Here is a 22,922-nt window from a genome sequence, read left to right on the forward strand (position 1 = left end):
AACAGTCATTTCAAGACAAATTTTAATTCCTAGATCTTTACGGTCTCGGTCGATCGACGAGAGTGACAAGTAGTCTTCAATAGTCGATGAGAATTTAGTAGGCAATAAAATTAGTACACGCAAGAGCAAACTTACCAAACTTACTTTACTGTACATTCATTTTTAACGTTCATTAAGAAACTTAGACACGGTATTGAATCAGTTATAAGCATTAGAAGCGATTTAAGTTTTGATTTCACGAAACAAATATTTCGAGCGCTCGTGAAACCAGCATCAAAATTTAGATAAACGCTGAAACGTATTCACAATCTGTAATTCATGAAAATTTTTCGTCAGTAACGTGTTAACAAAAGTAAATAACAACTTTATCGCTGTGCAAGACACAGATTAAACATACGTTTATAAAAACTTTCATATGTAAATCATTTATACGCGATGTCGTTGGTCAAGAATCAGGAGTCGACGAGCGAACATTATCGATCGTTGCACCAAGTTTGAATGCAATGGACTGGTAACATCTGCATTCACTTTCCGATTCAGCTCTATCCACACAGAAATGATCAATATCATTGACATTATAAAGAAAAAATGTATTACCGAAGAGGATTAACAAATAATTTTGTTTATTGCCAGGTTATCTAATTACCTTACTTTTCTTATTTTATACCGTTCATCGAATATGTGGGTATATTTCGCAAAACACATGTGCAAGGCACATTGCCCTGGACTTCGATGCAGGCGGTATCATAAACTACCACCCTCGGGTGGCATACGAACGACAGTCACGGTCATTTCCTGGAATTTTTCATTTCTAAATTCTCAGTATTCGCAACTCTTTATCTCCAAATAGTACAAATTTTAAACAAAAACGATTCATCCGTGAAAGATGCAATAAAAATAAAAAAAGCGTCGCCATTTTTTTAAGTTTTGATTTTATTTTTACCTTATCTACGATAAGCAATTTCATACTAATTAAGAATCTTTTTAGTTTCTTTTTTTTATTTCGAAAAGGTAAAAAGGCAAAAATCACATAAGTGACATCGCAGTGAGCGAAATATGTTCAGGACATCGCATTGCTATCAATTTTAATGCTTTTATAAAAATTTACAATTGTTATTGAAACATGTATCTATATACATGCAAAATGGTTTATAGATATCTACTGTAGAAAAGCCCTATTTAACATTTTCATTGCCTAATTTAAAAATTTATTTTTTAAAAATCACGCTCATACACAAGTGTAAAAAAAAGTTCGAAAGTTTATACACATTTGGAGTGTTCTTTAACTCGAGCATCTAGAACGATATTCTTACCCATGCTCGAGTACACTCGAGTGCAGTGGTTAAAGGGTTAACCCATTTGCATCGTACAAAAGAATGAAAAATACTATTCGCTCATAATGTGAATGCGCGGCTGGTGATAATGGGCAGGAAAATTGCGCGTATAAATACGCTCCGGTGGTACCGGTCAGGAAAATTGCGTGTATATAGACGCTAATGATACAAGTGGGTCAAGAGTGAAGAGTACCAATGAGAAAAATATTCGTACAATTTCGTTATCGCCACTGCTCGAGTTATGTTATTCAAATTTTCTCTCGTTTCTCGAGTTTTCTTTCTTCGACGGGTCTGAATACGAGTTCCAATCCTCACGTGTCTTTGCGTTTCGTTTTCGAATGCGAATGCAAAACGTGAATATCAGAACGTGCCTGAAGACGCCTCGCGAAGAACGAGTCGGCGAGATTTAAACGGCGCTGGAATCGCGATGGATTTGCATATACATAGAAACGGCGATTTACTGGACCGACTTGGCACGCAACGCGTTTCTAATTATTTTCTTGTTACCCCCAAGCTACACCCGCATTTCCCACCGGTGGCGGTTTCGATGCATAATCATTCCGCGGGGAAATCTCTCTCGTTTTTCATCCGCGGAATATTCATACTAACCGCGTGGAAATGGGGGAAGGGGGCTGGTTTCAGCGTCGCGGTGCCACGTGGAAAACGAAACAGCATGCATTATTCAAATCGTCGCCGTTTCACTGCCACGAAGATACGAACATCGTCGTCGGAGAAAATGTCTCCTAAGAGTGTGATCAATCTACTTAATCAGGCGACGCACGAGAACACGCCGGGAGGGTGAAAAATTTCACGGTCGAAGACGATAACGAGAAATTAAAACATCACATCGACACACGTTTCTCTTAACGGAGAAAGAAACATTCTACGGAACGAAAATACGAGACTGGGTCGTTTATATTTTCTTCCGCGGTACGGGCAGGGCTAGATCCAATCGCTTAAAGGGTACATACATACTTTTACAAGTTCAAAAAATTCGATCGGGTTTTTTTTATTCAAGTTCAACACGTTTTTCTTGAAACGCACTACACACTCGGAGACTGTACAATCGGTTCCATAGACGATAAAATCTTTCACCAGTTGAGCCACTTTTTTGGTTTTTTATTTTTTCACGTTTTACTCAACTCGTTTTTACTCGGCAAAAAAGAAATATTGTATCTTTTAAACTGTTTTCAATGAGTACATTTTTAAAATTGACTTTCATTTTGAATTTAAAATTATTCAAACATTAACAGTTAATGTTCTCTTCCCGATCCTGAAGAAGAAATTTGCCTCAAAAAGATATTATTATTACACATACAAATATCCCTTGATAGTGGTACATAAAATATACATAGGTAAAAAGTACAAATAAATATTAATTAATTACTATTTTGGATGTTAAACATCGATCGTATCCTTTTCTTTATTCTTTTTATACAGTTGCAAGAAAGTGCGACTATAATTGTTCGTGAAAAATTGAAAGGATGTAACCTTTCTTCGTGGGGTAGGTGAATTTCAAGACGTTGAATCATTTATTCCCATATGAAGCGATTTCTTTTCTTCTAAAGAGGGTGAATTACGCGACACGAGGAATCAATATTAGCGATGCTATTCACTTTTATAGTTCTTATTGTACATACACGTACACACGGCCACATTCATGAAGAACCGCGGCCTTGAACTTCGGCTGAATGAAAAGTAGACGATTTCACGGTCAAGAGACTTCAACGGTTTTTTCTGACGACCATAATCGCGTAAAACTTTCGCTTTCTCACCGCAAATATAATACAATTGTGTGTATCGAATTACGAACGTGACAAAAATTAATTCTAAACAGTTTACACTAATGAATAATTTCTATTATCGATGCACGCATAATTTATTAATTCTTTTCAACGAAATGTATAGTTTTACTTTTTATTAAACATATAGAAATAATAATTAATAAAAGTCAAATATTGACACATGAAATAATTTTCAGGCTGCATCGATACTCTAGAATGTTAAGAATCGTTATATATTTTGTATAATTATGTACGATTATTGTTAAGAATTTAGAGAATTTTTGAATTTTAAAAATTATGTAATTAAATATAAAGAAATTTTTATTCGGCCACCGATGCACTCACTGGCTGATCGAATTAGTATGCAACAGTGTCTCCACGTATTCCTATTAAAATGCTTTAGACTTCAACTCAGGAGTGGATACATGTATATATATCCATTCGATAAAATCAGATAAAATTAATCTACACCACAAATACACTATAATCGCGAGTACATAACTTTCTTGTAGCGTACACATTTACCTAGTTCGTATCAAACTCGAACTAATTTCTCACCAACTCCAGAACATTATCACTATCGTAACGCCGTTTAAAAAATACTTTTGATAAATCAGTACAAATTTCAGGCGTGGAAAAAAGTTAGTTTTTCCAGTTTAGATCGAAAATAAAAATTTGGGTGCAAAGCTTCTTGCTACGGGTTTAGAGCACTCTAGATCCATCACTGTCGGAAAGCAACAGGAAACCGGTCAGTCAGTGTCTCGTCAGAAGGAAGAACGAATATTTACCTCGTTCTTCGCGCAAATACACGCTTTTTCTACGAATTCCAAAACTAAACTACGAGTTCCACGAAAGTATCGAGTAGAATGAGAGTTCGCAATGAAAATAATGGATAATTTGATCAAAGATTTAATGTTCAACGTTCATTGTTTAGGTAAACGAGCGCCACATGTTTAGAAACCGAAGAATTGTCGCTAAAATTTGGAAATGCATCGTCGGCTGTGGATTAATATTTTTTATTGTAAAATCAACCATTTTTCTTGTTGGAGAAGAGGACAAGGTAGTGCCTAAGTTACGAGAACTGAAGAAATTAATGGTACGCGTATTAACATAAGAAATACGTTGAAGAAACTTAGAGAAAAGCAAGTAGATTCTATTGTATTTTTTATAACGTATCGAGGGTTAAATATTCACTTTTAGATTGAAGCTGAACACGACAATTTAAAACGATTATTAACAGTGAAGAATACTTGCAGAAGATACAATCTAGGTACATATAAAGAACCTGATAAACCTACAAGTTACAAGCACCCGCCTGCACCACAATATACTGTTTTTTATATAAGCAGGTTTGTTAACATTTTATTCTCTATGAAATTATTAACGAATTTAATAATAAATCAAATAATAAATGAAATATTTTCAATTTTCAATTTTGACCGATTCATTGTCTACAAAAAAATATATAATAAATAGGTGAGGAAAGAATTTATAAAGTTGATCAATTTTTTAACGATTTCTAAACATTTTTAGTTTATATGAAATTTATAAAAATAGTATATTATTTTTAATTTATCTATTTATACAAATTTAAAGAGCAAACAGTACACGCGACACCACTTCGTTTTCTAAAAATCGATACTTTAATTAACTGTGTTTGTACACCATTATTTGTCGAACAGATCGCACAATCTATCATACTGTCCAATTTACAAAGCCGGTAGTACAACATGGATTTACAATTTATGTCTTCTAATGAACGTGCCTGAGGAAGAGTTAAACAGTGGAAAGGAGCAGATATCGACCATTGCGAGACGGGTAATACCGGAACTTGAATATCCAGCAGCCGACGAGGTAAAGCTAAATCATTCTAAACACACGTTGAGTTAAACATATTGAGTATTCGCCAATCGAGTCTCAAGGATTGAACTATGCATAGCGATCATGTGACTGGAACACCAAATAACTCTCGAAAATTACTGACCTTAACTATATTGGTGTTGGAATACTTAACAATATTGGTTTTGAGTTTAACAAAAATTTGTTTCGAGCTTTTGAGTTTAGTCAACATCAAAAATTTCAAAAATATACTAGTTCTTTTTTAAATTATACTTTGTATATTAGTAAACAAAATTAATAATAATTACATACAACCCTCTGAATCCTTCGAACTATACGCGATTGATCTGCACCAATTTCTTTAAAAATTAATACAGTAATTCCCATCTTCAAGTGACAAACGATCGACATCACCAGTTCGCTTGAAAGCGGGGTAATTAAATATTGATTTTTGTTTCGAACTGAAGTTAATATCAATCATAAACATAGACAACTACATAAACATATACAGAGTGGGCTCTCAAATGCAAATTGTATTAATTGTAACTTGAAAGCGGGAATTACTGTATTAGTTACCAAAAGTTATCAAAATGGTTACAACCGCGAACCCGGTTTATTGTTCATCGACGACGAGACTGAACATTTTTTTTAATTCTAAAATCGTCGGAAGGAGACTTTCGAGGGTGGTGTACGTATCGAAATCTAACATGGGAAAACTGATGTAGGCTCTAAGGGTAACGAAGAAACTGCTGGTGGTAAGGCACCCATTTGAGAGATTGCTGAGTGCATACCGCGATAAGCTGGAAAACTCCGTGGCTGGAAGGGAACACGGGACACTTCACTTTTATCGGAAATACGGCGGCAAGATTGTTCAAAAGTACCGCGGTGAGTCACGGCAAAATATCGATCGCGATATAGTATTCCTCGGTCGAGCAACGGGTTAACAGCGAGTTGGTCACTCGTTCTTAGAGAGGAAGTTCTCGAAACCCCGAGAAGATCAGGTGATCAGACGAGAAGGTGAACCACCACCGGCTGGAATCGAGCCGACCTTCCGAGAATTTGTGCAGTATTTGATTCACACCGACTTGGCCAACTACGGAGACGATCATTGGATGCCCTATTACTTCTTCTGTACACCGTGCGTTGTCGATTACGATGTAATCGCGAAGGTACGTTTAGAGTGTACAGTAATGACACGTTAGGGCCCTAGATTTGAAACCGAGTCGCAACAATAAACGAGAGAGGTAGGTGCTACGGAAATTGACCGCTGTTATCTCTCTTCGACTCGCTTCACTCTGAATACATCGCACAGTGTGAATCAGAATTCGTTTGTACGGCGCCTATAAATATATTCAATAAAGTGCTAAATTAACAAACACCGATACTTTAATTGTGATTATTGTTTTAGTTTTTTCAGTGAAGATTCTTTTTTAAACACCTTCGAATACCCTGTTCGAAAACAGAGATGCATTTTGTTTATTGTGTACATGTCAAAACAATTAACAATACTCGCGATTAAAAATTACTTATTAAATATTTTTTGGGATGTAGTCGCCACTAATATCGGTTAATTATTTGTATATTCGCCCTATGAATGAATCCGACATACTGTGCATCAGAGATGAGAATGTGAAATAGCAAGTGCGTGTTAATAGTTCTAGGAAATGGGAGAATAACCCCGAGACAGTTAACGAGGTAAGAAAACAACAGCAAATGAGATATAAGCCACGATAGCTAAGGCCTAACATGTTTCTTATAAAGTACTTATTGAAACATTTCTAAAATTATTCTATTATGTAAATGTCACAAACTGACGTCGTAATCTAAGTAACGATAAGGAGAATTCAGAACGATTCATAAATTGTAGATTAATGTACAGATTGGGTTGTAATAAGACTACGTACAGCCAGGTGGTCGCACTGTACAAAGTGTAATGGTGAAAGTATTAACGAGATAATATCTCTACGAAATATAGGAGACAAAGACTTTATCGTTATTACGTTTTACACTATATGTAGTGGATAAAGGATAAGTAATTCGGTCGTTGCGTTTAACGAATTAAGATAATTTGTAACCCTATTACAATTTCGAGCTTTACGTAATGTCTCGTTCTTATCCAAGTTGCGATATTTTTATACACAGCTTCGCTACATTTACAACACTTTACAGGTAGAAACATTGTGGCGGGACCAGATTTACACGATCCATAAATTAGGCCTGCAAGAGGTAATTAAGCCAAGATGGCAACATAGCGGTGGTCACTCGAATGCATCGAGGATATATTTCAGTCAGTTGAGCAGAGACATGGTGCACAAATTGTACGGAAAATTCAAGTTGGATTTCGATCTTTTCGATTATTCGCCCGATATTTATTATCAGTTTACGACTTACTTTTAAAAGTGCTCGATGAATTCAAAGAAAATTAACAATAAACTTTTATTATTTCAATTTAATTTCAATTACAATTTTTACTTTTTATATTATTAAACTTTAAGACGTTCGATCGTTTCACGGTATCCTAGGTATATTTGTCGCGAACAAAATAATTGTAACGAGTTACAAAATTATTTTTTCCCCCAAATTTTATTATTTATTTAAACGAATAGTTTGCGTAGAACAGTCTCGATCTGCTTCGTTTTGTTCTTATCAGGTATATTTTCTTCCGCGCAATAACTTTTTCTTTATGTTAAAAAGTAGTCTTTGGTTGAACCCCGCCTTTATGAAATTTCCTCGTGTTACGATACGTATATACTTCATTTTAATGTGCACAATAAAATCGGTAGACAAATAATTAGAATAATAATAATAATATTTTACAAGCTTGTTCCAATTCGTGAAATGCTTTAAACGACGTTAAGGGACCTTGACGTTAAAACGCGTCAGCTTTTCGTTCACGAACCGTTCCCTTAATTAATGTGACTCAAGGGGGAGCCATCGACTTTAGGACAGATCGTTCTGATACATTACGGCGAGGTAAGTGGGTCAATCGATTTCGTTGGCAAAAGTTCGTCGCGTGGCGTAACGTGATTTAAACACCATCAATTAGGTTCGCGTATGTATGTATGCTTATCGGCTTAACACGTTTCTTTGTTTTTGCTGTCGAGTCTTCCGGCGATTTTCGTGCAGAACACGTTCGACGTGTCCGTAAAAATATAGAACGGATTCGATTAACGCGGGGCCCTTAGCATCGTTAAGCTTGAGAAATATTTTATGAGGAACCAGATGGGTACTTGACTTATCGAACGTTCGCCACTCTTCTGTCAGGCAACGATCGTCGTAACCATGCTCGCGATCAATCGCACAGAAATAACGCGATCATCGATATTCGGTAACCCTTTGTCAAAACGTCGAATCATCCTCGTCACTGTTTACATTCGACGGTTTGTGGATTTAAAAACTGGCTGACCAAACATGAAAGCGGGTGTATCGGTGTGACTAGTATAATATTTCTCGTTGTATCGTTACGAGAGTATTCTCAATGGGTTGGCAAGAAAGAATAGTTCAAATGTGGTAGCGTTTAGTAACATTTTCCATTGGAATACACGATGTAGGGAAAAATATCAAAGTTCTTAAATTATATTAGTGGCTGTCGCACCGATGCACGCGTCGTGTCTCTTTGAAGCTCGGTTACGCTCGCGCTTAGTGTATCTCGTTTACTCTCCTTGTCGGATGGTTTACGCGAGGCTGAGTCTCGCGAGAAAATATTTGGCAAAGTGTCTCAGTTTCGGATGTACACAACTTTTATCAGTAGAAGTACATAGTGCATAAGGATTAACTCTATCAGACTCCTCCCAAAAGCCTTCGTTTCGAAGAAAAACAATAAAAAAGATTTTTCAACGCGATATAATCTGCAGCATTAAAAAATGTACGGTTTGGAACAGCCGTTGTTACCGATTCTCTCGCGCTATCATTATACATAATGAGAACTTAACGTTATCAAAGAGATGAAAATCTTTTTCATTATTTTTTTCTTAGAAACAAGAATCTATGGGAAAGAAACCCCATGGAGTGAGTATGTACGTATACATGTATATTCCGTACTTTTATCGATAAAAGACATCATTTTTAAAATATCTTGTCAGCTCGAGAAACGAAAGAATTCCAGGAACAAATTTGCTATCTTGAAGCGTTTCTAGGGGACCCGACGATGTATGTTTTATGGGAGAATCTCTAAAATTGTTCCACAGTTTTAACTAGCAGCAGTTGGGTACCGTATGTTTTGCGACGTAGAGTGTGAGTCAGGTTGTGTGTGTGAGTGAATGTGTTGCGTTACATGTGGTACACGTAGGTACGTTTTATATTGTACAGTATATATACATATATATATATTATGATGCGAGTAGTATGTATCCCATATACACGTGTTATGTACCCTTGTTTCTAGGCATACTGTCATGCCACTTTCCCAAGAGCTGTACAATGCAAGAGAAAATAAAAAAAGGCGTCGTGTCACTTACTTTGTTATGCAGATCCTCTAACACTTCCTGATCGACCAATCCCAACTCCTCCCAGCTTGATTCCGCCGATGTATTCGTCGCATCGCCTGCACCGCGAGCAGCGTTGCTATTTTTTTCGATCACACTCGCGCTCGTTTTATCGCGATCACCCTTCGTCGTTCGTTCACCGTCAACATTTCCCAACAACACGCCATCGACATTACCTTCCTTCCCCGTCGTGCAAACCTTCAATTTCACGGCGTTTCTGTTCGAAGTATCGTTTTCGTCGTCCTTTGAATTCCTCGCGAAAGATCGATCGCCATCGTCGCGATCGATCGTCGCACGATTCGGCTGCTCTTCGTCGTCATTCTCCACAAAAGAGGCAAACAATTTGTCCACTCCCTGAACGTTTTCCGAGATTTGAACTTTTTCCTCGAGGTTCTTCCTCTGAACGTGCTTGGTTTCTTTTTTACTCTGCACCCCAGGATCCTCCAACTGCTTCGAATATTTCGAGCTCTCCGCATCCGCTTTTGAAGCACTTTTACCACCTATAGTCTTCATCGCCGGACTCTCGCTTCTATTTTCGCCTAATCTTCCACCTTTATCCTCCGAATCTACCGAATTACTCGAAGCTAGACTTCTACTACTCTGAACCAGCCTGACGTCTTCTTTCTTCGTGTCCTCTATTCTCCCAGCGATCATAGTAATTCTCAAATTCTCGTTGTCCCTGTTTAACTCAATACTCTGCTCCTTGGTCGAGTTATCCTTCTCCTTCTGGTCTTGTCGATTCGCGTTTCTCTTTTTCCTCAACTGTTCCACGGACTTGTCAACGATTGGGCTGCTGGTCCTCGCGAGGATACTTTTCTTGGGACTCAATTCAGCATTGTGCGTGTACACTTCCCTCTTGGGGCTGCTGGAAACGGATCTAGAGGTTCTTTTGGGTTTGCCAGGTTCCCTGCGGGGACTGCAGGGCTGCGAGGAGGGTCTCTTGCGAGTGTTGAGCATTTTGGTAGCAGGAGAGACGGGAATTGGGATTCTAGTTTTCGGAGTTGCCTCGAGAGACTCTGTATCGTCGCTGTCCGGGGTTCTCAGTTTGACTATTTCACCACCGAAGTGTACCCTTCTCGGTGTCTTCCGTCTGTCAGGGGAAGTGTCCTTGGCTTCCGTGTCGTTTCGTACGTCCGTGCCGCTCTCGTCGTCTTGCTCCTTATCACTGTCCTCCTTCTCCTCCAAGATGGTCATCGTGATAGCCGTCTCCTCGTTGAATTTAATCTCCGTTTCCAGTACCACCCTGGCCGCTGGCATGACTCCGTTGTTAACCTCGTCCTCCTCCTCGGCGATACCCGACGTGTCGCTGTCACTCTCCCACTTTCGGTCCGAGTCCTTTGTCTCCGCTTTCCCGGCGTTTTTACCATCGACGTTTATCCTCTTTCGAGCTCTCTTCGTGGACTTGACGTTGTAGATCTTCGAAAGAATCTCGATGTTTCGTTTCAGTTTGTTGTCATAGTCTGCCAAGTAGTTCTCGAACCCTTCGGTGCCCACTGCCTCGCGGATCTTCATCAGCGACTTCAACACGGCCTCCTGGTGCGGCACCTGAGCCAACCGGGAGGCCAGAGCGATCGTCGCGTCCTTTACCAGACGATCGCTTGGCGACGGGCTGCTAGATGACGGGAACAGTAAAGACGGAACGCTCAGGATCACCCCCGTAGTTACGTTCGTCTGAAAGGAGTCGCGCACCTCCGAACGGTTCAGACCATCCTGAAGAATCTGCAAGAAAGCGTGCAACCCCTCGATGCAACCATGCTTCACGATCGATGTGTGTATCAGATAGTGGGGGAGGGAGCTCGCAAGGTCACCGCGTGTTCGCGCGTCATCGGCACGATTTGTGCTCATCTAAAATTCGGAGAAGTAGCACCAACGAGGAGATTATCGGTGATGGATTTAATTATCGACTGGGAATCTCAACGAAAGGATATATACCGACGAAAATAAAACAGTAGGGTGGTATGTAGACTCGTGTGTAACCCGATAGTTATATTTAGGTCTGGATACTTTTGGAAAGAGAGTTACTTAAAATATAGTATTTACAGAGAAATTGCCATAGGCCTAAGAACGAACGTTAACAACTTTTTTCGCGTAACTGTATCGAGTAAAATATAATATGTAGAAGCAAAGTGTGCATACATAGGCGACGCAAAGGTCAAATGTAGCTACGTATACGTTGTTATTAACTTAAGCTACGCTAAAGGCAAGATTTTCACCTTTTTGATCGTGTTCTCCCTGTCGCGGTTGTGTATGAGAAAAACCCGCAAGGCGTCCAAAGCACCCTTACGAACAGCCGGCGCCGGGTGGCCCAAATTATTGACCAGCTCCGGCACCACTGGTTGCATGACCTTGTCCACGATGTCAGCGTTCAAAGTCGGTAGCACGTCTATGAGCACGCGAAGAGCGTGCTGACGTACCTCCCATTCCGGATCACGCAGTCTCTCCGATATCTCCAGAAACGTGAGACGCGTGTCAACCTCACTTGGGAATTTCCTAGTGCGCACCTGCACCAAGAAAATCTACATATGTACCTTGGTCGCCGGTAATTAATGTAATAATTATATTTATTTTTTGATTCTGAGATTTGACTACCCCTTCAATTGTTGTACATTAAAATTTTACACATTTCTCATACCGATGCCCTATGTTAAAAAAAATAAACTTTTACTAATGTAAATTTGAATTAAGGCGGGATAATATAGAGGGCGTGTACGATAAATGCGAGAAGGAGAGAAAATTTGTAAGGTTAGAACGGCTGAGTAGAAGAATAGTAGTAGTAGAGTAGAAGAGTTATATGTTTTATTTTCAACCAAAGGAAGTGTTCTTAACTCGCCTATCCACGTGGAAAGCTTTTGCAACATAGTAAAATTTTATAAGGTAGTTCAGGAAATTAATTCGATAACAGAAATGTGCTTTTTAGCTGTGAACGTGTTGCTCTTTTGGTTTCAAGTGTTTGTAGACTTGTAACAGAAGGTTGTAATTCGAACAGTAGTTTTTCCCAACGAAACTGAGCTCACATTGGGGAGCACCAATGAAAATGAAGCAGCTACAGAATGTTAAGTGCATTTGGTCAGCCATTTTGATTGAAAATCTGCTGACCGAACTTCAAAGCGAAGTTCCGAAGCAGGTGTATCGGTGTGACAACTACTGATGTAAAGTAAAATTTTGTATATTTTTTATCGTATATTTATAAGAGTATTATCGATTGATTAGCGAGGTTGTTCTGTCAAAAATAAATCTAAGCACAACCTTATTCAAAGTATTTTTAATTATATACACTTGAATATTTTCTAAAAATAACTCGTATAACGTACAAGGAAAAACAGACCGAATACAGTCGTGTCTGGTCTTATTTCCCATAGGTAGAATATATATAATATTAATACTCGATCGAATCAAAAAACACTTTTCATGAGCAATTATAACGGGTAAGTAAAAGTTCGTGATACAATTTACACGTGATGATTACTCGTATGAAAATGCATTAAAAATGTGGAACAATAATTTTATTTTTACTTAAAAAAAAAACTTACATACTATACTAAGAATAAGAAGAATTTTAGAATTACTTTGATGTTTAATCCTGGTTCTTCATTACCTAGTTAAAAGTAAACAAAATTTTGGAATCGACTCGATATCGATAACAATTTGAGAAAAATCTCTTCAGCGACCTAACATACGTGCGGTATTCGAAACGAGTTCGCAATGAAATTCAATAGCACTTAACGCGAACAGGGTCGGTAACACTACTCTAGTATTTCAATTGATCAAGTAGCATAACTATACCAACCACGTGTTCCCAGAGAGGAGTAAGCTGTACAGGTTGCCCGTTCGGTGAGGTCAATGTCATCTTTCGAGAGTGTCGCTGACGATGACCTCGGCGAGACGGACTCAAAGGAGTCGTGTAAAAATCGAAGGGCGACGATCGGGCGAGAAGGGGTGAGGAATCCTTTTGGGGCTGCAGAGGCCCCGAATTCGTCGATCCTGTCATAGATGACGAGTCCTCGAAGCACTTGGACATACCACCCTACGTCTTACGTCTCGTCCCTCGGGAACCACAGGTCCTTCACCATCTTCCTTGGAAATCGCTTTCTTAATCCTTGATCGTTCATCGAGTCACGCGAGGATTAACCTGATCAACAGATTCGTTAAATATGTATAATTGGGTAAGTAACATCAATAATTCCGCAACGATTTATATAGAAAATAGTCCGATCCAGTCGTTCGAGTACTTCGAAATTTGAGCCAGGAGAAACTCGGTTCATCGGATTGAATCAAGTGTTCGGGAAACATGGCCATTATTTTATATAAGTTGTACAATCCGTGAAATTACAGAAATGTAAAACAAAAGTGGTTCGTAAGAATTTATACAATCTCAAAATATTTGAAAAATGATGAACAAAAATTATAAAAAATTGAGCGAATCAAATTTTAGCAATGTCTTATAATTTTTCTTAAGTATAATGTATGCAGGTACGAATACATAATTAAACAGAATGAAATTAATTAGCTTGAATATTTCTTTAATGCAAAAAATTACTTGTTAATATTACTCTGTGGTCTTTGAATAGTGTATATATTTAATGTGAATCAAAAATCGCGCAGTACAACAATTGTTACGTCATAGTTTCTACTGCGACAGCGGAAAGTATGAAATTACAATCCTTCGATTTTTCATGACACAAACCGAACGTAAATTCAATTGCAATCGTATGTACGAAAGTGTAATATACTCGGATAAAACATTTGAAAAGAAAAAAATTCGAAAAAAAGAATTTCACAATATCATACACCTCATAATTATAAACATAACGACGTATAAGTTGCGTCTATAAATAAATGGAAATGCCTACCTGTAATATAGGCTTGAACAGGGCAGTGGTGTTAAATCTGATCTAGTTCGAATGAAATATTGTACGAGACTTTAAAGTACTTACAAAGCGATTGCTTCGATCTTTTAATGCAACTAACTAGTGCCTAATAGAATACCATTACCAAGTTGAACTTCTTGATTTCAGCACTAATGTTTGAATACTTGACACGCGTCATGTGCGGGGATCTGATAATCGCGTTTATCGAGCATATTCGTTGAACGCCCATTAGGCGTTCAACGCACGTGACAACCCCGAAACGATCAACACGCAATTGGCTCTAATATATTAAAATATATGAAATATTATAAAAACGATATAATGTATTTCTTACAAATCTTTCCATTCGAAGTTAATATATCAAAAGTAGAAAAGGGGATAAACCGCAACCAATTATGCACAGTGTAGTAATTTCAATAATTTCCATAACTTTGATGCAATTTCAACGTGAATCAATATTTTCAGTGTTAGGTCCTAGACTTCCGTGTTAATCGATCAATGATATTTCTTTTCCTTCCGGCACATGCTACGTACAAATGTATGAAATGATTGACATTGGTACAACTTTAACCGGTTAGCGACTGACGCACCCGACTTCCGGTTTCAGTTACAGAATCAACCACAATAGTCACGCAACGTGTTTCAATATTAATTAAAATTTCTTCGGTGTCCATAGAATCACCTTTCTTTTTCTTCAAACCAGATAAATGGTTTACATTGTGGGCATAATACTCTTTGTGTATTAAAAACTAATCGAAAGTGCATCATACGTTGTAAACAAAGAAAAAAATAATATAAAATTTCTAGGTAAAAGGTATTCTTAAATTTCTAGAGTACTATACTTTCACTTCAAAATAGTATTTCCAATACTTTGAAAAGAAATTTATGAAGTCTTCATTGCGAATAAAGTGATGCACGTTTTTTTAAAAATTATGACATCCTGGGAGCATGTTTATAAATTTTACACATTTTTATATCTCTCGATTTGGAGATCGATTCGATTAATTGTAAACAAAACTGTTCACAGATATTATATTCAAAAATAACTTTTCAGTTTGTCCGTTATGTGCACGTTTATACCTTTCGTGAATAATGCTGGTAAACCATTTTTAATTGAGCATTGAAAAGTTTTGGCGTATAATTTCCGCTTAATACATTACGTGAACGAACCTTTATCTGGCTTGGTAGCCGATATTTTTAAGAGGAAAAGAAAGGAACGAATCGAGGCGAAGTCGCGAAATTTATCATCGAATCTCGCGACACGAAACCCGCATAAAAGTAGTACACACGAAAGGTGATTGCATAATCCAAAGAAAACGTGCGTGCGTCTGGAAAGCTCAGGGAGAAGGGGTTGTCCTCTTACGAGGTCGCATAGGGGGAATACTTTTCCAACGTATTTAACTCGATCGAGTGTGAACTTTTTTCCTCGGAGTACTGTTTCTTTTTAAACTTTTATTTATTTGTTTTTTATTTAAATGCAAGACGAATTTGAAAATCACTTGCACAATTGTTTAATTAATGAAATACTTCGTGAGAAAATAATTTCACATCGGTAGCGAGCGAATTATTTGATCCAAACCAGTATGTATAGTTTGTAGAATTTGAAAAATTATTTAAAAATTATAATACAGTTTTGAAAAACAATTTAGAATATCTTTTACAACTGTCAATGTTACCGAAAATGGTGAACATTCGTATGTTTACTCTTTAAAACAACTTTAATCGTAATTCCTTAAAAAATTACCTCGTGTGTGTACAGTCAGCGTTTCATATTTTTGTAGAACCTTTACGAGCAAGGCTTTAATTTTGTACCTAATTAGTTTTGAAAAGGACATTGTCGAAATCTCACTTTGTACTATAAAGATATAGCTATTTTACTGTCCACTTGGCGCCTTTTTCGCCAATACGCGTTTATATTATTTATCACGCAATAGAAAGTATATTGTACTTATGTAAATCAACATTGTCTAAATTAGTTTGCATAAATAATAAGTACATACAAAAGTTAAGTTCATTTCCATCATTGTAACCCTTACTATTGTAGCGTACTTGTAAATAATATTAAACAAATTTAGTTGATCAATTAGAAGAATCTCCTTATTCTGAACTACCATGATTACAGTATCATTTTCTCGTATAAAAAAAGTGTACAGGTTATTTCTTCAAGTGATGCAAATAGATCCTTCGTATAGATAAATATTAAACAGTTTGAATTTCTAAATTACAGCATTAGTGCGTTATTACAAAGTATCATATTTTACATGTAGAGATACACAATTGACTTACTTGTGCCTGCATGCACTGATGAAGCGGTACTTTTTCACTGCAGCGGCACACATGTCACTATTTTCACATCTATACATCAGTGCACTGTATTGTGCGCGTTTTGCATTTCATTTCGAATACACATTCGATGACAAACGGCACGACAATCGAAACAATCATCTAACATGAATTTCACGCGACGACGGCCGACATGTGACTGCCGCCACTCGATTCTCGAAGCAAGGTGGTTTTGCAGGTAATATCGACCACCCTCTCCCCACTTCTCTAAAAATGGTCTTGCATAGGCACGTATATATTAATCACCGACAGAATTACTAAAACACCATTTCTTTATAAAAGTAAATGAGATCAAAAGCGGCAGATAGATTTAAGTATTCTTCGCGAAGTAGATAGAATACAATACAAGTATCGTTTCATCGATATTTGGTGAGTCAAAGTTTTCCCGCCAATTTAAATTTCGTTATGTTCTAAGTCTCGATTTGAACTTGTGTTTATACGAATAATGAAAACATTGAATGAGTTTACTATTTGAATACTGTGATTTAAATGTAATATTATAATTATAAAAATAAGTTATTTTTCTTTTATATTATACTACGTACCAATTGATATCGAAATTATCACATCCATACTTGTAGAATAGAAGTTATCGTGAGTTGTTTTCCGGAAGTTTATCCTAACGGTGTACCCACATGTACGAATGAGATTATCTTTGCTAATAATAATAAACCATTGAAATCATTTAGCAAAATTGAGTAAAATAAGAAATTTGATTATTGCCCCATAAATTTGGGCAATAATGTATTTTTATAAAAAATTTAAATTAATAAAATCTAATGTATATTAATTTTTTCATAGAAATAAATATTGTAACGATTCCTGCAAATTTGGAATGAGTTATTAAAATTTTACGTTCTAATCAAAATCCAATATGAAATAATGTATTTACTAATTTTGAAATACTATATAAATTAGGGGAATATATATACAAATAAGGAAACGAATATAAATACTTTTTCAATTTTTTTTAATTATCAGAAGAATATGATCTTTAATTCAAACATTTTGTATTGGATTTTGTGAATATAATATCACTGCATAGCACACCATAGCAATGGAAAGTACTGTGTTCATTTGAATAGGAATATTAAATATTAACCAACATAAAATCGCTATAAACACCAGCTCCAATGCACTAGCGAAAGTCTTTAATATTGAATTTAAAGTTTTTAAGAAGAAGCTTGTAATTATTCCAATTGCTGTATTGTTCAGCATAATTATAATGACTTTTGGTTCCAGAAGTATACTGTGATCAACATTATTAGACATATCAAACGGGCTACTTTCTAAGATAAAAAGTACTATAAAAACAATAACATTACAAAAAATACTATCAATGTACATAAATATATTTTGTAAAAAAATATTATTATTTGCTCCTGGTTCTTTAAGTAGATACTCATTGTACACTCCAGCCAGACAGGAGCAAATTGTCTGAAAGTATTCACATATTAATGTTCAATTTCATTCAATGACATATGATTCCTTATGACTCACCTGAATAAATATAAGAATTATATTACTATTAAAATTAAGTTTGGTACTAAATATATTGACATCTAAATCCAAATCTATATATTTTACTATGCATCCAATGGTTAATATTATTAACGAAAACCATTGTTTCAAAGACAATTTTTTATTAAACACAACCTAAAAGAAATAATGTTTTAGAAAATGTTTTTTTTTCTCCAATGTAAGCTGCAAGAAAACTCTCTGATATGTACCTGGAAAATAACTCCAGTCATGACAACACGAAATTGCAATAAAACATAATAAGTTGTTGGATCAAATGTAGCCAAGTTGATAAATGCAAGATTATTGTACAGACAATATAAAAATGAAGGTATCGTATACAGTAGTAGCACTAGAATAAAAATATATCAATTTCAACAGTATTCACTTTATGTACAGAATGGGATATTTAAGACAAATCATCTGGATAACTTGTTTATTTTTAAAGATGGAAAAGATGTTGAAGGCATAATAATTATATTACAAGGGACATAGTGCAATGACGTTTTTTGTTATAGGTGGAAGCATCATGGACATTTGAATATCATTAATTTTTTTGTTTAAATGGAATAAAAAATTTTGTTATGTATCTTCTAATGCAGTTATAAAACCACTTCAATGATCAACAGTTCAAGATCAATCAGGGTCTAAAGTGCAATTACAAAGAAATATATGTTGATTCGAAAGATAATAAGCAATAACCAAGAATATGCTATTTTACATACTAAATTCTAATTTGAGTGTTTGAAACAGCAACTTTGAACAAGTTTTTGAATTAAAAAGTTTCGACTTTGTCTCATCATTGACCAATACAAGAATATTATGATAAACGAATGTGTACTGCATAATGAAATCTTACTTGTTTACATATCCTGTAGTATTAAAGGGCATGCTATGGTAAAGCGAGTGTACAATAGGATGCCAACAACTAAAGAAGATACAAAAGACCACATAAGAAGTGTTTGTGCTGCAATAGACAAAAATGAAATTTAAAATGTAACAACAGTCCCTTTTTCTTGGTAATGTCCTTTTACTACTCTTGAATGTTCTATTTAAATAAAAGTTAACGACGTTGAAATATCTTTGATGCTTCTTGCACTTGGAACCAAAACAATATTACCATACTGTCTCATATAAAATCAAACATCTCCTATCTCAAATATTTCTTTATACCTTAAAAATAAATGAGTTATCCAGGTAATCTTTCTTAAATGCCCCAACCTGTATTCAATGCATTACTAAAATTAAATAATTGTACAATAATAAATTGTTGTCTGAAAAGATTGATTAACAAAACTTTAGTTAAGTATTAAGCTATAATGAACAAAAACGTAAACAACTGATTTTATCTTATCTTATACTTTTTTTACTCTAAATATTAAGATAAATTGTAACGATCTAACAAATAACAAACATTCCTGAAGTTTTGGTTGTAATTGAATTCAAATATAAATTCAATACTATTAACTCAATCTCTTCAGTTTTAGTTTTTCAGACAGTATCTACTTACGTCTTTTATTCTCTGTTATTCCTTGGCAAAGATTTGTTACATCATTGCTAAAAATAAAACTGTGATTAAGTTACCCAAGTACAAAATTCATATTAATTACAAAATTTATAATGCATAAGTTATACTTACTCTTTGCAATATAAAATTACCGAAACAATTAACTTTAATACTTCTGTCATCAATACTACCATAATAATATTGTATTCGTAATGTCCATTTCTTTGAGACCAAGTTACAATAATACCTAGAATAAAAGAAATCTTACAGAATATTTCGTATGTTGTAGAAGTAAATTATTTAATTTGAAGAACCAAAAGTATACAAAAACCAAGAATATAAATAAATGCAAAGATGGTCTTTATTGATGTTTTATACATTTGTAAACCATATTGCTGTAGACTCGTATTCTTTATTTATAACAGTTCATCTAATTGTTTCTAAATAATGAACGAACAACGGATTTTGTTACAAAAACTAGGTAATAAATTAATTAAAAAACAAATCAAATGTATAGACTATATTTGACCGAATGGTAAAATTGTATTACAAATATTACAAAAAATATAAAAGGGATAAAATTAAAAACAAAATTAATGAAAGATGAAATCAATTAAAAAAAGAGGGTGTTCAAAATGTGTACAAATATGCCAGTTGCAAACAGCAGTATGGAAGAAACATTCTAATAGTGCAACAATATACAATAAATGTTTGACATAGACTACATAAAATTTTGATTGAATTAAAATAAATCTAAAAAAATTAATATATCCTTTTTTGTTCATATTATTTCTTTCATAATATACGAAACTATTATTACTCACAAAATATTTGTTTTTTAAAGGATGTTTCTCAAAAATAATTATAGAAAACCCATGTAGGCTCTGGAAACCCTCTTACTCTTTAATTTGATTGCTCGTGGTTGTTTTTCTGGGGTTACTAGATTTTCACAAGAATGTATAGTAATTATATTACACATTTAAAATCGGTAAAATAATATATTGTCGATAATTACATTAAATTTTGTATTCGTTCTTTCTGGTTTTCATTAAAGTTACCGTTTATCATTTTTTACGCCTCTGTCAGAAAATTAATAAAAAAAAAATCAGTATATTACGTGTAATAACCACACCTGTGTACCTTGATTTACGAAAAGAGCTATGTACGAAATAAAAATGACAAGACTCCATCTTCCTGGGAATAATTCTCCCCAATTGATGGCTCCCATCGTGAACTCTTTTTAATTGATCTTATTATGTTACAAGCAGATACATTTGTGAAGCATATATCACGATAGTCACTTCACACTCGGAACGTTTAATACGAACTGATATTACGAATCGCGATAAAAGGCGTCGTGCATTGTCAACCGGTTGCCAGCGATCAAGACGCTGAGCAACTAAAAACCAGATAACCAAATTCGGATACTGAGAAAGACAAATCCCAAATTGCGTTTCGAAACTCAGTTTCTAAGATAAATTTTTCTATATCGAAGTTTATTTTTATGCTCGCTCTGCACGAAAGCTGATCGTCATATGAACGCACGCATTTATTTCAATACACTTGATTGGTCGCGGCGACCAGCGAGTTTCTCCGGGCGTCGTGTCACTCGTATTTTATGGACGACGACAATTTGCTGGTTGTAATGCTATATGCATAATCGTTCATATTTTCATAAATTTCGTGGCATTGGGTTTAGATAACGCACGATGGGTTACTCATCACTTGTGGAATTTCCATCTCCACTACAAATGTAATGTAAAAACATTGGGCTATCTTTCTCGTTCTCGAGTTCGATAGGCAGTATGACTAACCGATCGGCGTTTAAGTTTGAAGATAAAACATTGCTCATAATTACACAACACAGAGAAATATTGTAACGAAAAAAAATGTCAAAAGATTTTGTTTGACGACAAATCCAGTTTTGATCAAATTTTAATTACTAACATAAAATTTTGTTTTGAATGTTATTAATACAATTACGTCCAAACGGTTGAATGGATTTCAATGAAATTTTATTTTTGGATTTTATATCCTCATCTAAAGTTCGATTAAATTTTGTGCACAATCGGTCGATGGATAGTAATAAAGGCTTTCTGTAGTTTTTTGTCAATTGGATATGCATGCTTTATTTGTAAAAATTATTTAAAAAACTATAAATAAAATTCAGAAAGAATTAAATTTTGCATGAAAGCATTACATAAACTTTTCTCTATCTTCTCTGATAATGAAAAAATGACACGAAATATTATTCATCGCATATTTGAATCGTATCGATAAGATTCACCACAAATATTTGAAAATAATGTTGCAACAAATCAATTTTTATAAGTCACTTAACCATTTGTAATGCATAAATAAGATGCACATTGTTCGATTAATATTGGGAACATGTGTAAATGTTAATAACAATCACGGAAATGAACAAACATTCACTAAAACCGTTCGCCTTCGCAGATTTCGCAATATCTAAATGTTTATTTATCATAATTATTAATAATCGTCGTAGGACCATAGTTTAAACAAATATTAACAATGTCCTAATATAAATAATGGCTTGAGAGCCATCAATTTCTTGAAATATTCGTTAGATCGAATAAAGACAATCGCAGTAACCGTGCGATAAAATAAATGAATATTTCTCTACGTATAGAAATTACATGGATTGCCATCTATTGGAGAAAGGGTTAAACTACACTTAAGGTGTGAAAACACCTGGCGGAGAAACGCTCAAGTTTGTCGAGGAATTGTTCTGACTTTCATCAATAGGTGGTTCCACAAGCATTATCTACCGACATTACAGATAAGTATCTCCTTTCGAATGATATTCCCTACCGTGCGATAAAATAAATAAATATTTCTCTACATATCGAAATTATTGTTTGTATGCATGCAAATATGTTCTGAACGCGCAATTCCAAACATTTGTAACGTAGTAATTACATGGGTTGCCATCTATTGAAAAATGTGTTAAACTACATTTAAGGTGAAAACACCTGGCGGAGAAACGCTCAAGTTTGTCGAGGAATTGTTCTGACTTTCAACAATAGATTGCTCCACAAGCATTATCTACCGACATTACAGATAAGTATCTCCTTTCGAATGATATTCCCTACCGTGGGATAAAATAAATGAATATTTCTCTACATATCAAAATTATTGTTTGTATGCATACAAATATATTCTGAACGCACAATTCCAAAAATTTGTAACGTGGTAATTATATGGGTTGCCGTCTTTTGGAG

The 22,922-nt window shown here is 35.2% G+C and overlaps 3 protein-coding genes and 1 long non-coding RNA gene across 8 annotated transcripts in view; 2 read left to right on the forward strand and 2 right to left on the reverse strand.

Moving 5' to 3' along the window:
* The window catches only part of LOC143152802 (uncharacterized), a 41,234-nt gene extending 23,740 nt beyond the window's left edge, over positions 1-17,494 (reverse strand). For 3 of the 5 annotated variants that reach the window (XM_076323314.1, XM_076323313.1, XM_076323312.1), the window contains exons 1-4: positions 16,596-17,494; positions 13,229-13,570; positions 11,655-11,942; positions 9,415-11,286 (exon numbers count right to left, since the gene is read on the reverse strand). In XM_076323314.1, coding sequence (XP_076179429.1) covers positions 9,415-11,286; positions 11,655-11,942; positions 13,229-13,459 — 2,391 coding nt within the window. In that variant the 5' untranslated portion in view covers positions 13,460-13,570; positions 16,596-17,494. Of the gene's footprint in view, positions 1-9,414; positions 11,287-11,654; positions 11,943-13,228; positions 13,798-16,595 lie in introns of those variants that run through there. The other 2 variants (XM_076323315.1, XM_076323316.1) reach the window with 2 other exon arrangements.
* Positions 3,902-7,410, forward strand: LOC143152806 (carbohydrate sulfotransferase 11). The gene is made up of 6 exons (XM_076323330.1): positions 3,902-4,214; positions 4,319-4,467; positions 4,801-4,972; positions 5,683-5,842; positions 5,927-6,126; positions 7,127-7,410. Exons 1-6 carry the CDS (start codon positions 4,068-4,070, stop codon positions 7,352-7,354), a joined length of 1,056 nt encoding a protein of 351 aa, XP_076179445.1. The 5' UTR covers positions 3,902-4,067; the 3' UTR covers positions 7,355-7,410.
* LOC143152809 (uncharacterized) lies at positions 12,324-17,468 on the forward strand. Its single transcript, XR_012993641.1, has 3 exons — positions 12,324-12,590; positions 13,242-13,604; positions 14,457-17,468. It is a non-coding gene; the product is annotated as an uncharacterized LOC143152809 (long non-coding RNA).
* Positions 17,495-17,605: 111 nt separating the features above from the next.
* On the reverse strand, positions 17,606-21,412 carry Senju (UDP-galactose transporter senju). The gene is made up of 6 exons (XM_076323331.1): positions 20,818-21,412; positions 19,810-19,924; positions 19,681-19,727; positions 18,383-18,522; positions 18,153-18,308; positions 17,606-18,089 (listed from the first exon to the last, which is right to left on the reverse strand). Exons 1-6 carry the CDS (start codon positions 20,903-20,905, stop codon positions 17,652-17,654), a joined length of 984 nt encoding a protein of 327 aa, XP_076179446.1. The 5' UTR covers positions 20,906-21,412; the 3' UTR covers positions 17,606-17,651.
* Between the last annotated feature and the right edge of the window lie 1,510 nt (positions 21,413-22,922).

Source organism: Ptiloglossa arizonensis, chromosome 11 (assembly GCF_051014685.1).
Source record: "Ptiloglossa arizonensis isolate GNS036 chromosome 11, iyPtiAriz1_principal, whole genome shotgun sequence".
NCBI classification, from domain to species: Eukaryota; Metazoa; Arthropoda; class Insecta; order Hymenoptera; family Colletidae; genus Ptiloglossa; species Ptiloglossa arizonensis.